The sequence below is a fragment of the Rhinolophus hipposideros genome, assembly GCF_964194185.1.
Source record: "Rhinolophus hipposideros genome assembly, chromosome: 17".
NCBI lineage: Eukaryota > Metazoa > Chordata > Mammalia > Chiroptera > Rhinolophidae > Rhinolophus > Rhinolophus hipposideros.
Genome location: NC_138063.1, coordinates 22,631,379 through 22,648,157, shown reverse-complemented (window position 1 = coordinate 22,648,157; position 16,779 = coordinate 22,631,379). Strand labels below are relative to the sequence as shown.

The window sequence follows — 16,779 nt, the reverse complement described above, 5'->3', positions numbered from 1 at the left end:
TCCCATTTTTTATCTTAGTTCATTGGCCAGAACTAGCCACATGCCCCACTCACCCTCAAGGAGCTGGGCAGTGCAACCCTACATTGTACCTCGAAGGAGGAAAGCCAAAAGCATTTGGCAACAGCCCTGAGGACTCCACTGTAAGACCAGTAAGTGGAAAATCATGTAAGGAAAACAGTATGCTGGGGGTGCGATGGGAGCACATAAAAAGGGTGACTGACCCAGTCTTGGGAAGGTTTCCTAGAGGAGGAGACATGGAGATGGTATATGTTGGCCATGCAAATGGGGGAAAATGGAAGGCGGGAGGTAGGAAAGAAGGGTAAGCAGAAAGGACAGTCTGAGCAAAGGCCAGGAGCTCAGACACACGGTGTTTAAGCAACTGAAAGTTCTGGAGCATGGGGGTAGCGGCAGGATGTGGCCAGAGCTAAGGAAGCAGCGGTCAGAGGCTCCTGCACAGTGGAGAGAGCTGCCCCCACAGCCAGGAGGAGCAGAAGGTAGCAGACACCCGACAGGCTGAGCATGGGGCCGGCACCCTATACTGCCCAGCATGGCTACGCGCACCCGTCTGACCACGGCACCTGCTCCAGCCCCACAATGCTCTTTGGCTGGGTTTCCACCTTGGAACCTTGGGCACTCTGAGGTGCATCAGGAATACCTGGGGAGCTTGCTCACATCCCCATGCTGAGCACTCCCTGGACCTCCTGAATCACAGGCTTTGAGGGAGGGGCTGGGATTTTAAAAGAATTCTCCAGGTGATTTTTGCCCCTAACTTTATAGTTAGGATCGTTTTCAAACACACAGGCACACAGAGCTGAAAAAGCTAGATGATGACTCAGGTACCCACCACCTACATTCAACAGTTACTAACGTTTTGCCAGATTTGCTTAAGGAATGTGTGCGTGTATTTGGCTGAACCATTTGCAAATAAGCTTCGGACATCACAGTACTTCACCCCTAAATACCTGTGTCACCTGAGAACACGAGCATTCTCCCCCATAACCTCAATGCCATTATCGCATCTGAGAATACTAACAGTTCATCGCCATCACCTTACAGCCCACATTCATACTTCCCCGGTGGTGCCTCTTCCTGTGCTATTTGCACTTGACGTTAGGGCTTCCTGGAAACAGAAGCAGCAGCATTCCTCTGATGGGGGGGTCCCAGACACATGATGGGCCACAGGGAGCATGCTGAGGAGCACAGCAGAGGGTCCCTCTGGCACTCCCTCTGACAAACTGTTCACAGTGCACAGGCGGCCTCCTGCTTGGTCTCCAGATAAAGCAGCTGCTCTAGGGGCAGAAGGGGAGGGGACTGCCCTTGACCATCACCAGGCCGTGAAGCCTGGCGCTCTCACTAAGCAGCTCGGGTGGAACAGAGCCCTCATCCTCCTTAACTGACACTCAAAGCACGCAGTCTCTATAGGTGGTAAGCAGGGGTCAGAGCCATGGGCAACAGGATCAGTCAGCACAGTGTCATGGGGCCCCGGAGTCATGGAGAGAAGTGACCTTGGAGACCTGGTGTTTTTCAGACAGGACGTCCCAGTGTGGCACAGGTGCAAAGCCATAGCCTTCTCTTCCCGACGGTGCAGTGATCTGTGAACATGAGTCTGACTGTTCATTCCCAGAGGGGCTTCTGAAAACCCACAGGCTTCCCTCCACTCTCGGTTGCTCACCGGCCTGCTGGAGGTGGGTAGCAAGAGGAAGAAGCAACTGCCCAGGTGCATGCTCAGCTCCACCAAGAAGAGCCCAACACGCTTTCCCGGCCCTCCAGGAGCTAATGTAAGGGTGAAACTAACACGGTAACACTAATAAGCTCCGTTTTAAATCAAGATGTTGCGACATGAAAAGAAATTGTCCAAGAGATAATCTACACTGAAGGTAGGCCCTGCCCTGGGATGGAAATGGCACTCAGTGGAGCTGTTTTCACACATACCCCCTTCCCAGACTGGATGACAAGGTCCCTACCTTCAAGACGGAGGGACCTTAGAGACCAAGAGTTAGGGGACCTGGGCCTGTTCCACCTCCGGCCCTGGCTACACAGGACCAGTCCCACCCCCTCCACAATAACCGCTCCTCACATTCCTGGGGCCCCTTGTGATCCTCAAAGCACCTTCCCCTCCATAATCTCAGGTAATTCTCACTGAAACCTCGGGAGACAGACAAGGCTTCAATTATCCTCACTTTAAAATGAGGGAAAAGTCTCAGGGAGGAAAGTGATCTGGCCGGCTTCACACGTTTTGACGCTCCCACCATACTTTGGCCCACTCAAGATGTATGTTAACAAATGTTAATGAAAATGAACTCTAAGGAAGAAGTCCTTAGTATTCCAATGCTGAGGTGATTTCCGGAGCAGACCATGGCCCAGCTCAGGTTACACTGCCCTCCCGACAGCTCTGCGCCCAGAGGCACCCCACTCCCACCCAGAACTCCTGGGGTGGGAGCCTTTGTGCAGTTGCACATCCCTCCTACCAAGGTCACACCCACATTCAGACCCTCAGGTCTCACCTGAGCCCGCTGGGATCACCAGGTGGCCTCTTGTCTATGCTTGACTCTTAAACCCCCACGTTTTAAATTCTCTTTGAAAACTAGGGGCCTTGCCCATTGTGCTGAAGTGTTACAGAACATAAATTCTACCCACTACAAGCTTTCTAATTTCACATTTTTCTTAGTGTGATTTCTGGTTCAAAAGACCTGTCAACCAACTTGACAAAAACGAGACATGTCCACGGCGTCTCCATTAAATTTGACTCTAGTTTACTTGCAGACATTTACTTAACCCATTCTCATTTCCCTCTGTTCCTTGTCATTATACGAAAACTTGTCCTTTGTAGAAGCATGTAAAATGCTGGACAGTGAATAAGAAGTGAACATGACAAATTTAATGACCAAAACCAGTTGTGGTTTTAAAAGGCCACACTAGACATGTGGGAAGGTGAAGAATGGAACGCACTTAAGAAGTATAATATTTGGTGGCACATCAGTGATTTTAAACCATGGAAATAAAAACAAGTCCTAACCCTCAGTTTTAAAAAAAAAAAAAAGTTACAGTAAACAACATTCCTTAGTGATTTCATTATCCCAAAACAGGATCAGTTGTGCAATTTCATTTTTTTCAAGTTATTATCATCAGAAATCAGGAACCTGTTCAGACTGGAGGACACTTCAACGCCAGCTTCTACAAAACGCATGATGCTTCCAGAAGCTGTGAGTGTCACCGTGGACCAGGACGAGGTCAATATTAGGGCTGGCTGTAAACCAAGAACGTCACCCAGCTTGACCTAGATGCAAAAGGAAGATCACAGCAGGGAGTTCTGTATTTTTTTAAGCAACATGCTTATTTCCAACATTATACTCTCCGTTTTGCTTCGTAAGACAACTGAACAGAAAAAATCCAGCTACTACCTCAAAATAAACTGTCAAGTTGGTCCAAAATGAAAAGCAAGCATTTTAAAAGAAATGCAAAGCGCCTTATTGTTACATCCGTCACGTAGATAGGTGAGAAGAGTCTGGCAGCAACAGCTGTTAAACCGAGGTCTGGAGTTGGCACTAACTGAAGTGCAGCTCCAGGCCACAGTTGCTGAGGGCCAATGCCACCCAACGCCAGGGAAGCGACCTTCGCTGCTTGGCTCACACTAGCGTGACCAACCCTCGGCAGAGCAGTGACCAGGCTGAGGGCACACTCTCAGCATCTGCGGGTGAGTAACACCTTACATTTGTGCCTTCGGTGCCTTGTCTGTCTCACCTGAGCCCTGGCCCTGCTAATCCCTGGCATAGCCCTCTCAGAATAACAGGCTATTTGGGGCACTTTTCCTGAAGTGCAGCCGTTAGACGTAGGCGATGGGGCAGAGGGGCTGAGGACTAACTAAAGGCACTGGGGATTTCGCCGGAAGAGGACTGAGGAGGGCGGGCGGCGAGGTCAGAGGTATGCTGAGGGCTGAGTGTCTGGAGGTCTGTCTGGACAGCTAGGAGAGCAGCTGCAGCCTGGCCCGCTCCAGGAGAGCCACGACCTAAGTTTCCAGGAGGCCAGTTTTGGCTTAGCATAAAGCAAACTGCAAACTGAGCTGCCCGATGGCTGCCTGGGCTGCCCAGCAGCTGCGGGCCAACCTGCCACAGGAAAGGGAAGAGGAGAGGCTGGAAGGTTGGGGCTGAGGATCCAAGCGGAGTGAGACGAGGGGGGAAGAAGGGGGCTGGCACGAAATGAGCTTTATTGCCCCTGCTGACGTGAAGTCATCATTCCATGACATCTGCTTCCTGATCCAGAAGGAATCATTCATTTTCAGATTAAAAATCCCATGGAAAACTGTGTGTCACCTTCATTCAAAAGAAAGGGCATGAACTTGAACAATGTGGACACACTGATTTTGGTGACCGACTGGAGGGAACGGGGTTGCACTTGGTTCAAGTGAGGGGAGGCTGCTCTGGGGGGTTTCGTTTTCTGGACTGGGCTTCTCCCACCTCAGAGACTGAGAGCCAGGCACAACCCCGAGGAGGCAGACATGACTGGACCAACAAACTGATCACCAAACTGGGAAATGACTCGTGCCTGGGGGCTAAGGTCCACTGCACGCCCAGAAGCTTCGGGAACATGTACGGCTGGGTCCTGGCTTCCCTGTCAGGCTGAGCAGACCCATCGGCAGGCCCTCCTTCCCGCCCCCACTCAGCGTCTGTACCTCCCAGCTTTCCGCTGCGTCCACTTGTTAGAGTAAGGTGGGGAAGCCGGGAGATGGATGCGCGGAGAGATCAAGTGTGCCTGTGACAGTCCTGTGTACGCAGAGTGGGGAGGGACGAGTGGAGAAGCAGAAGAGGTGCTTTTCCTGGAGACCAGGAAGATGTTGGACAGCCCTATTTGAAGCGGATGCACTGTTGGCCACGCGTGGGAAAAGTCTGCACGAGTTCACCTTCAACACTGCTCAGCAGGGGTGGCCTGGGTCTTGCTGATCCCGGCGTCCATGCAGCACCTGTGGCCCTGTGCTCTCCGGAGGCCGACGACTTTTGTCAGCAAAGGCTCGGCATTCCTGAAAGCCAACGGTCACGCTGGTCTCTTCATTCCCAGGAGGCTACAGCAGCACTGCCATCTTCTGAACTGTGTCTTTAAAGCACTATCTTAGCCCAGAGCCTCTCAGAGGAACCTATGCAGTGAGTAAAGCTTCTGTTGTTAAGCATGAAGGACCTAACGAGGAAGCGCTATGACCAACCATCTCTGATAATCAAGATACACAATTAAATAATGTAGATGATATCAGGCATAAAAATCTGCGTCAATTTTAACAACTGAAAAACCTTACACAATAGTGTGACACCCCTAAAAATTGGTTCTCACCAGCTATAACCGAAGATTGATTTTATTTATCAGTTTTTACAGACCAAATACATTATAAATATTATAAACCTTCTAAAATTAACAGATTAATCATAATTTCCTTTAAAATGTACATACTGTCACTCAAAAATTTCACATTCTAGGATATCAATAATTACATCCTCTTCAAAGAGAACAGCACACAAAATACTTCCTGTCATAAAATGTTTGCTAGCAAATCAGCTTTTAAACTGTCCGCAGCTTCTAGAATTTTCTTATACACAGCACAGGGAAGATGAGTGATTTTGAAAATGGAGAGAAGCAAAAACAAGGACAGCTTTGAAATGTGCCTGTCTGAGATGAGATGGCCGCTGTGTGGCCCACAGAACTTGGAGGCTGAACAAGGATGATCTTTATCAGACCATGTCTGCGAGGCAGACTTGTTCTGTCCAACTAAGAAGTTCAAAATTAAGAACAGCTCCTACACACTTCCAAAGTCCAGGGAAGCATCCAAAGGATATCTGAAAAGAGATTACCATTCCCTTAACCTGTATCCCCACCCCTGCTAAAAATTCTCAGTGCCTGTCCAGACGTTTTAGGTAAATACCCTTGGGCTATAGATAACCCATAAACAAAAGACTCATTATGCAAGTTGGACAAACAAAATCAAGTTTAAGCCAACAGAATTATGAGTATGATGACAGAAGTCAACTTGCTAATTCCTGGAGGAAGTGACAAGAGCAAGAAGATGGCAACAGAATAAGGCAATGTCACAGACAGGCTTTGGTAACGAATGAACTGTTAACAGAAGGCACATGGCTATTGAAAAAAAGCCAAATTCAGTGAAGTCTCCGGACCTGACCTAGTTTCCACAGACCAGTCTTTCAGTAGGTTTGCTAGCTTCATCTGAGTTTGAAAATGGAGTGAAGAAACAAAGAACCAAGTTCATTCGTTCTCTCCCTCTCCCTCTCCTTCCACCTCCCCTCTCTCTTTCCCTCTCTCTCTCTCTCTCTGTCTCTCTCTGTCTCTCTCTCTGTCTCTCCAGCAGGGCCTTCAGTTAGATAACTGGTATCTATCAAGAGTTGCAAACTTAGATGTCTACAGAGGCCAAGTAAGTGATATGAATGAGGGAACGGGCTGGGACAGGACGAAAGGGAATGTATGTCTACACTGCACCAGCGAGAGCAAGCCCTGTTCACACTCTCCACCCAGGTGGACCAAACGAAACACATCTGCACAGTATGCTCATCACACACTGTCAGTGTGCCCGCCCCCCCCACTTAGACTGATGGCTTCTTATCCATGAGGACGGAAATGGATTTGTCACCATCTCTGCTGTCCACTATAACCAGGATCAAGTGGTCACGTTTTAGACAATGACTCACTTAAATTCAGCATTCTTACCTCTCTCCTGAGAGAAACAACACAATACTTCTAAGTTGATGTTCTTCCACATTTGAAAAATGCAGAAATTTTCAAAGCTCGTTTTACTTTGATCCTTCAAAGTAAATGGGGTTCAAAAGTAAGGGTTCTACATGATTCCAAAAGTAGTTAGATACGGAACAGGAGTCTTGACATTGAACTAAAACAGAAGACAGAAGTGGAGACGTACAAAGAACCCCATCCTGGGGTCTTGTGAGATGACTGGGATATGGGATATTCAGCAACTGTGAACAGCTCGTCCCCAAGTAGAACTTTTTAAGTTTCTCTTATTGGAGGGACAAAAAAACTGAAAAGTCCCCAGAAAGTTTTAAGAGCTAAGAAAACACACACATACACACACACATACACATGTGCACATGCCCAACAGAATTATCTAGCGTCTCTGGCTTGTGTCTCAGTCAACTACCTCATTGGCCAAACTGAGCTCCGCAGCGGAACTGAGCAGTTACCTGTGCAACAGCAAAGTCAGATGTAAACATAAATAACAACGGGTTTTTCAAGAGGCTCGGTGTCACTATCGTATGTTGTCCAAATAATGCACTTCTGGATAGAGACGGTTAACAAGAAGGGCCAGGAAGCTCTTCCCATCTTGGAGACAATGGCCAGGAAGGTTTATAAACTGCATGGCTTGCGATATCTGATCCTGGTAGTCAACATACTGCTTACTTGATGTCAAGGATTCCAGCGCATTCAGAGCCTAAAAGACATGGAAGGAAAGGGTTAACCACCTAGCCGCATGGACTGTGATTCCAGCAGGTGTAGCACAGTGGCTCTTAGCATCTGGGACAAGCGCGGTCCCCGGGGGAGCCTACGGAAGTGGAATTAGACGTCTCAGAGGCAGGCAAGCAAGAGGCCAGCAACCCATGCATGTGGGGTGTTCGCCACCTTCTCCACCCCGCCTTCCCGCTTCCTGGCCTGGGCTACTTCCCAGCCCCTCCCCACACACGGCCACTGCTGTGGCCAGGCTGGCCTGACTGCCGTGTCCTCCTGTCCCCAGGACCCGCAGTGGAGCATCTGCTGCCTCTCTTCCTGGAGCCCGAACCGGAAACCACAGGCACCAGCTGCCTGTGAGGCCTGTTTCATTTACTGTTGGGCTTGTTCTTAGGTTACATGATAACGTCATATTAAATTGTCTGACCGAATGAAGTTCAAAAGAAACCAGTGGCTAAGCGCTGCTGAGGGTAAGCAATAAGGTCGTTCTATCAGCCAACAAGCATAAAGTAGAGATCAAGCGCCTGCAGCTTCTGCCCAACAGAAACGACAATGATATATATTCCCATGCCTCTCTTCAAGAATAAATAAACAAAACACTTTTAATTCCATAATTCAGAGTGGGGGAAGAAAAGAGGAAAGAATGTAATGAGAAATCAAATAAAAAAATCGGAACAATGATTCTTGGGGGTGGGGAGTTTTATTTTCCAACTATGCAAGTCCACCTACCCCCAGAATTCTGAGTGTGAGCTGTGAAGTACCCCATTCCTGCCCCTGTCATTTATTGTGACCACTGAACTACACAATACAGATTACAAGACGGAATTTGCTTGGCTCAGTGAACAAGGAGGGAGAAGATTTTTTTGAAGACGGTGAACTGGCAGCTTAAAAATAAATTGCCAGGGAGTTGAAGACAGAAGTCTTAGGGTTGAAAATGTTTAAACAAGTAAAGGGATTTTGGTACTAGGCTAACTGCTGTGTGAACAGAGTTCAATCTAAGAACAGGAATCGATGGGGACAAGCACTCCTATTAACCATAGTGTGTGTGTGTGTGTGTGTGTGTGTGTGTGTGTGTCCCCGTGCACGCCCTGTTTCCCTGAAAATAAGACGTAGCCGGACAATCAGCTCTAATGCATCTTTTGGAGCAAAAATATAAAACCCGATCTTATTTTACTGTAAGACCCGGTCTTATATGACGTAAGACCGGGTCTTATATTAATTTTTGCTCCAAAAGACGCATCAGAGCTGATGGTCCGGCTAGGTCTTACTTTCGGGGAAACAGGGTGCATATATATCTATATACACACATAAAACAAAGGCGCGATTGAAAGTTAATACATCAGCTTGTGTGAACGTGCCAACGGTAAGAGGACGAAACGTGTGTCTAATTGCAGCAATAAACATTCAGGGAATGGTGTGGCATGAAGTAATTGCACATTCTATGGTTATTTCAATTTTTTTTTTTGCGAATTTCTTCAGAGATTATTGCAGAAATTGGATGAAGACGATCTGGGGGAAGTGTGGCTTGTTTTGGACGATGTAAGCCTCCACAGAAACCCAGGAAGTACGTGACCTTGTTGGTTAGACAAGACATACTTTATTATTTCTACCACCATACTCTCCAATGATGAACCCCACTGAAAAAGTTTTTCCAAAAATTAAGTTCTGTGCAAGAAACATTTTGGCAGATCCATCAAACTGTGAACATTTAGTAGACTTTATTAATCATTGTTGCAACTATTACTCCTAGAGATTGTCATCATTATTTTATGAATATGTATGTATATGAAATTACCATAAGCAGTGGCAGGAGAACTATTATAAATGAAGCTATAAGTAAATAAGTATTTCTAATGTTAAATAAGTATTTTATGTTTATTATTAATTAGATGCAATGAAATGTTTAATTTTAACAATAACTTAATATTGGATTTATTTTTATTACGAAGATTAAGAACATTTTTGTGAAAAAATTTGATGTGCAAAAGGATGAACTTGATTTGCAAAAAGGTGAATTTGATTTGCAAAAGGGTGAATTTGGAGTGCAAAACCTGTACTGCTTGACCTTTGACCTTAATAATCACGATATCAGCCTGTAGGTGGCTGGCTGAGACATTATAAAGCTGCAGTAAAAGAAGAGCTAAGGGGGCTAAGTGTTTACCATTTACAGAGAGCACTGCAGAGTGGCAAGAGTGTGAAGCCCGGAGCCAGACTGGCCAAGTGAATCCTGGATTCCAGCCCCAGCACTTATTAGCTGTTTAATTTGGGACAAATCTTTGTATCTCCATTTCCTCATCCATAAAACCAGGATAATAAAAGTTCCTTTGTTATGAGAATTAAATGAGTTAAAACTTTAACTCATCAGCACCAAGTGAGTTAAAATTTGGAACAGTGCCTGGGCACATGGTAAGCACTCAAGAACACCAGCTATTTCACATTTGGTACTCCTTTGTATCTGGGCAGCCTGTTTACAGGTGAAAAGTTACAGGAATGGAAGCATGTGGACTTCTGCCTTTTTAGAACACACTGTAATTTCTCACAGCTACCATTTTGTTCACGTTAGGTTATTCCAACATCAGCTAACAGCAGTCAACCTCCAGACTCACAAGAACCATTTCCTTGGTTTCTAATTAAAACTGAGCTAACCACCATCATTCGCAACTGTGGCCTCATCTTCAATGCCAGTCCCCAGCTCCCAGCACGTGGCATGTCAGCGCATAGTCACATTCAGCAGAACCAAATTCAATCCCAGACTGGCTTGCCTACGGCCTCACTTCTACAATGGCAGTAATAGTGCTCTAGGTAAGTACCTTTACACGACATGGTTTAAAATCTGAGGCAGGCACAGGCGGCACCCATTTTCCAGGTAGTGACACACTAAAGGACATGCTATGCTACCGCAGATCATCGTGTCATCATGTGTAGACCAGCTGTCACCTCCCCTCCGCCCAGGGAGGGCCTGGTGGAAAACTGCTACCCCTTCATTGTAAAGCTGTTTGTACTGACCTGCTGAGCTTTGGGGGTAAGATATAACTCAGAGCCAGGCTTCAAACGGATCTGGTCCTCGGCCGGAACCTGAACTGAAAGGAAGGCAGCCATGCTTCGGGCAATCACTCGGAACCTTGGGAGGTGTTAGGGGGAGGTCAGAAGAAGGAAATGACTATTAAAGTAAGCATTTTAAAGTAAATACCATATTTTCTGTGAAAAAAAGACTCACACATTCCCAGACCTATTGTTGTTTTCAGCCTCTTCGGGAAAATCTTAACTAGCATGAAGTAGGAGCCTCAATCTTCCCTTCCATTATTAATGCCCAAACAATGCGAGCATCATTCAGACTCATGAATGAAAGTGTTGGCAAAGATGTAGAATAACTGGAACTCTCAGACATTGCTGGTGCGAACGTAAAAACCGGTGCAGGTGCTGTGAAAACGCTTGGCAGGCCCTCAGTAAGTTAAACAGTAACGATATGACCCTACAATCCCACTCCTGGATATATACGCAAGAGCACTGAATAGAGGTGTTCTAATAAGAACTTGTAAACGAATTTCATAGCAGTACTATTCATGATAGCCAAAAGATTGAAAAAAACACCCAAATACCTATCAACTGATGAGCAGAGAAACAAAATATGGTATATCCACACAATGGCCTAGTATTCAGTCCTAAAAAGGAATGAAGTACTGATACATGCTAATATATGGATGAGCCTTGAAACTATGCTATGGGAGAGAAGTCAGATACGCAGAGGCCACATATATGATTCCATTTATATGAAATATCCAGAAGAGGATACACACAGTCAGAAAGTCAATTAGTGGTTTCCAGAGACCTGGCGGGGGGAGGCTGGGGAGTGACTGCTTAATATGGGGTTTCTTTTTGGGGTGATGAAAATGTTCTGGAACTAGATAATAGTGATGGTTGCAACAACACTGCGAATGTGCTAAATGTCGCTGAACTGTATGTCTTAAAATGGTTACCATGATACATTTTATGTTATGTGTATTTTACCCCAATTTACGTGAATCAGAATCACACAGTCCTGATAAATTCGACCATAAGCAAACAAACATGATGTTAACTGGTCAGAACGAGGTGGCTCCCAACGTTACAACAGGATGGGCTATTCCACAAGGATGATTCCATCAGAATGGTATGGAAACTCTTTTCAACACTGGTAAGGGCTTTAAACGAACACCAGGATGCAAATAAATATTACGAGGTAAAATGGGAAGCTGATGGCAAATTCTTTCATGCCTTGGAATTTCTAGCAACAAAAATCTAGACTTATTTCTCATTGCTTATCCTTTTTACCAATTCACTTTAACTCAGCTTCACCTCATGTTCCTAGGAGACTGAGTCCCCCCTGGCACCTGACAGCCTGACAGAGCACAGGCAGTGGGGGCAGCTGACTGGGGTATTTCGGCCTCACCCTGCACACCACCACTGGCTCCAAGGCAAAAAGAAATCAGCAGTGTGGCCAGGTTACAAAGTCAAAATACAACAAGAGATACTACTCAAAACACGTTCTACGAACACAAAGACAAAGTTGTTTTAAATGAGAAAAAATAAACGTTTTTTAAAATATAAAGAAGTGATCAAGCTCTGTTTTGTTTTTTTTTTCCTTAATCTTTGGGGGGAAACCTAGCCACATCAAAAACCTACTGAAGTATCACAATACCTAGGTAGGTGCAGACACTGAAGCCCATTTAGAAGAGTGGTGGCAGGTGCTTCCTTACCTGTTAGACAGGGGCGATTTCCGGCCAAACCCAATCGCCCCCAGAATCCCGGAGCTGAGCCGCTCCTCGGCCAGCAGGCTCTGCCTGCTCTGAAGCATGAGCAGAATTCGAATGACAGATTCTGTCAAGACCGAGTCATTCTGCTCTGTCTGAATCAGGGACAGCTGCAGGACTTGGTGCCACCACAAAAACAGCTTTGCCTCTTCCTGCACAGACCTGGGGGGCGAGGCCCAGGAGGAAAATAAAATTAGAAGTGGGGTTTTTTCTATTCCCATTTAACTGGAAGTCTACATTTGAGTTTTAAGTACAAGGGGCATTTAGTGCTTTTAAAGCTTAGGCTAACAGGTAACAATTTATTGAACTCTTATTACATGCCAGACACTGTGTGTCACGTAGCTTCCAGTTCTTTCACTTAGTCCTCTTAACAGCCCTGTAAATATTGTTACGGCTACTGAACTGATAAGGTGCTTCAAAATGCCTGTTTTAGGAAATAAAAAGCCAGCTCAGAAAATTAGCCCACGCTAGTCAAAATCTTTCTGAAACAAGGGTCACTGCGCCTCACAGCCTTGTTTGTTCCTCTGTGTCCCTTGGTTCTGTGTACTTCAGTGAACACTGACTTCAGCCCTACATTCCACTCTTTCCAAACCCAGTGGGTCTGACACGGCAGCCAGGGGGCCAACACACCTTGGATACACCTGCTCCAGCCACTTGCTTAAGAGGAGCAGAACTTTCATTTCGTTCCTTAGCGTCTGTTCGCTGTTTAAACACTGCAGCAAGTAGACATAAAGAGTCAAGTAACTGCCAAGGGACAGGCACTCCTGCAGAAATTCTTCTATGGTGAGCTCAGGGACTTGAAGGGACACGAGGATGGGGCCCCATCCTAAATTCTGATTGAGGGAGCCTACGGAAAAAACACACCGAAAGAAGACAGTAAAGTAAAAGCCAGCTTCAAATTATTTAACTGGTCTAATGAATCTCTTCACTTGACGCTGCCTGTCAGGGAAACTGCCCGCGTCGGCCCCAGATGCCCCGGAAGTGAAATGTGCCTCGCAGCGCAGACTGGAGAGCCCTCAGGCTAAATGCCTGTGCCCTGGCTAGCCACGTAGACGGTTAAGAAATCAGGACCGAGTGCTGCAGTTTTGTCAATCACCTTTGTCATTATATTATGATCGTGAAATCACATGTAGACACTCCCTGTCCCAGTCATCTAAAAGTTTTAACTTTAATTCCATTTATAAGTATATTATGACTACTTGGCGCTTTTCCAAGAGACATTATTATTACTCTATCCATTTCACAAACTGAGGAACACGATGTTGATTTTAATAACATTACAAACACAGTTAGAGCATATCCCAGTGGTTCTCACTTCTTCGCGGGAACGAGGGTGGGGTGACATGGTGACATGCACAGCACCTCCCACATGGATTCATGGATTGTCAAGAAAGGGCAGAACCCAGGTGCTTCCTGACGTTCTTGCTAACCCCCTTCTTCCTCTCCTGCTGTGTACGCTATGACGTGTGCCTGCATGTCACGGTTCAGAAGCATCTCCTGAGCAACTCTTCTTAACAAGCCACGTTGTTTCCAGAATGTGAGAGTTCAGAGATAGAGAATAAGGAAGGTCAGGGTGGTGGGGTATGTGTGTGGGGGGGGTCTTGGCGAGGGAGCTTGACCTCTTCGTAATAGTTTAAAAGATGTGACAAGAAGTAATAAAAGACTCTGAAAACTCAATTGAACAAGTGACAAAAAAACAGAGAAAATGAATATGGTGGGTCATTACTCTATAGACTCTGGCTTACAGCCTTTATTTTAGGAACTATGACACGATTTGCCATCATAAAAGGGATGGTCTATACTCCAAAACCAGTGTCCAGTGAACGAGACGTTCCCTCCCTTGAACTATGATTGTACCGACAGACACGGGTCACAGGCTCTCATGCTAATGGCAGACCCTTATGAAAATGACAGGCTACATTCTTGAAACAACAGCATCTAGAGAGCATGAGCTGACCGTCCCCTTACCTTCTTTGAAGTAGGCCGTGATGCAGGCTTCCGTGGCCTCCGCCATGTGGCGGACAGAAGCCAGGCTCTGGCAGGCGGCCGTGAGGAGCGGCAGCACCGCCAGCCCCTGCACTTTCTGCTCGACCCAGGCGCGGACGCTGCCCCGGAGGAACTCTGCCGTCGGCACAGTCGCGTTGTTCATCATCATCAGGACTTCCATAAAGAGGCTGCTGAGGGCCATGTGGCGGGTCTGGCTGTCCATGTCTGCAGGGGACACAGACACACACGCGTGACAGGGTGCCGGAATGGCGATAGGCATGGGATCAAGGGAACAACAGGGCTTTAGTCCTAGCTGCTCTCCGGGCCCATTTTACAATTCTGTGCCTGATCTCAAGGGACCAGAAGGAAGACTCTGGATGGTACGCAGCTTTTCAGGACAGGATGTGGCACCTAAGCACTTTGTAAGAGCAAAGTAGGAACGACTACAAGATCCCTGGTTACAGCAGGGTGGCCGAGCAATACTTATTAAACAGGCAGATCAAGCGGCATGAAAGAGTGACTTATTTATCAGAACGTGCTTAATTATTCGTTATTGCCCAACCTTTGCTCATTTGGAAAACCAAATACACAGATCTCAGTTGTCATTTCGTAAACTAATTAGACACAGTACCTCCACGCTCACCACTGCCAAAGCTGCCAATTCTACACAGAACAGTTGCTGTTTAAAATGAAATATAAAAAGGAGGAGGAAAAACCTTTTTAAAGGCTCCTAAGAGCAGCTTTCATTTTTTTTAAATAAGAAAAACAGACACGTGAGTAATATAAATGGGTCTTTCCAAAACATTAAGATGTGAAAAGAGGACACTACACAACAAAAAAAGCCAATTCGTTTTACAGGAAAAGTGCAAATGAGTTGGTTACTAAGGTAGGTTCTTTTACATTCTTTTTTTACAAAAACAAAATCCATTTCATTGAGAGTGTGTGGAGAAGCTATTCAACAGGTATTAGTAGGTTGGTGCAAAAGTAATTGCGGTTCTTGTAATTATTTTTAACCTTTTAAACTGCAATTACTTTTGCACAAACCTAATATAATTTTCCCCAACTATTTCTAGCTCTGCGAGTTGGGTGCTTTTTTTTTAAATGGAATGGTGTGTGGCTTTGTCACACCAAGGCTTCAGTATTTGTCAATGTGGGTAGGGAGGTCTTATTACTCATCACACCCACGAGACCAAATTCACCCACTTGTACGGCATTAAATCAACCCTAACTCAATGTCATTATAAGACCTACTTATTGTCAAGCAAGGACTTCAAAGGCTTATCTCTGAATTTCAGCTGGCTAGTAATTTAAATTTTAATATTCTTTTTAATTGTGACTCATGGGAACAAAACATGACTACAAAGGCCTCCAAACAGATTTCAGCTTCTCCCCTTCCTATTAATCACAACACAGCCAACAAGTGTTTCTTAAAAAAATCAGATCTGATCCCATCATTCTTCTGATTAAGACCTTTCTAGAGCACCCGTCTCTCCTTTGCCTGGTCAGCTGTTACTCAACCTTCATGTCCCAATCACATGATCAACTCTACGTTTCTCCAGTATTGCCTGTAATTTTTCTTTCCTTTTTTTTTTTTTTTTTTTTGTTAACATTCACTGAGTATTGTGACTTGCCAAGTTGGTGCTACATCTTAGGTCCATTATCTCATTGCAGACTTACAATGTCTACATGAAACAGGTACGTCATTCTCCACATGCCCATTACATCCAGCTGTGCTGTCAGACCTCCTACGGGCGTACTGATTTTCTGTCTACTTGGTCTACCAATTACTGTGACACGTGTGTCAAAATCTCTCACTGTGAGTGAATTGGACATTTCTCTTCCTAGTTCTTTATGCATCTGCTACTGTGCTATTAGGTACAAATAAACTGAGAATTATTGTATCTGCCTGGTGAACTGAACCTTTTATCAATTTCCAATGACTCTCTTTTATCTTTACTAATGTGTCTTATTTCTTATTTATTTTTGTCATGCAACTTCAGGGAAGGAAAACACACTGGAGATCATTTGGCTCTGTAATGCTTTCTGCCTTACAGTCCTATCTGTCTAATATTAGTACAGCTATGCCAGCTTTCTATTTTAATATTTGCCTGATATGGTTGCCTTATGGAAAGCTTTCTACAACCTATGTTTTAGATGTACTTCTCACAAACAACTTAAAGAAGGATGATGTTTATTAATCCAGTATGACAATATCTATCTTGTAACCTGAACATAGGTCCATTTACAGTTAACTGATATATTTGAATTTTACCATCATATCTTGGTTGGTTTCTCACCTTCTCCACACTTTTCTTGCCATCTTTGGATTAAACAAATTTTAGCCATTCCTTTTTATCTGACTCTACTACCTGAGAAATTATATATCTTATTTCTATTCTTTTGGTGAATTTCTTAGAATTTTTTTTAATATTCACATTTTATCAAGGTGTAAATTTAATCAACTTCTTGACCCTCTCAAACAATACTAAAACCTTAGAATGTTTTTAACTCAACCTCTTTCCTAACATACCTACTCTGCTCATATAATTTA

General features: G+C 45.2%; 1 protein-coding gene across 4 annotated transcripts in view; it reads right to left on the bottom strand.

Moving 5' to 3' along the window:
* Window positions 1-2,857: 2,857 nt before the first annotated feature.
* EPG5 (ectopic P-granules 5 autophagy tethering factor) overlaps window positions 2,858-16,779 on the bottom strand; it is a 98,810-nt gene continuing 84,888 nt past the window's right edge. For 2 of the 4 annotated variants that reach the window (XR_013995313.1, XR_013995314.1), the window contains exons 40-45: window positions 14,211-14,453; window positions 12,873-13,089; window positions 12,189-12,404; window positions 10,459-10,573; window positions 7,191-7,438; window positions 2,858-5,128 (exon numbers count right to left, since the gene is read on the bottom strand). Coding sequence is in view for 2 of the 4 variants with exons in the window: in XM_081079135.1 (XP_080935261.1) it covers window positions 7,256-7,438; window positions 10,459-10,573; window positions 12,189-12,404; window positions 12,873-13,089; window positions 14,211-14,453 (974 nt within the window). In the remaining 2 variants the exon portion in view is untranslated. Of the gene's footprint in view, window positions 5,129-5,310; window positions 7,439-10,458; window positions 10,574-12,188; window positions 12,405-12,872; window positions 13,090-14,210; window positions 14,454-16,779 lie in introns of those variants that run through there. The other 2 variants (XM_081079135.1, XM_081079136.1) reach the window with 1 other exon arrangement.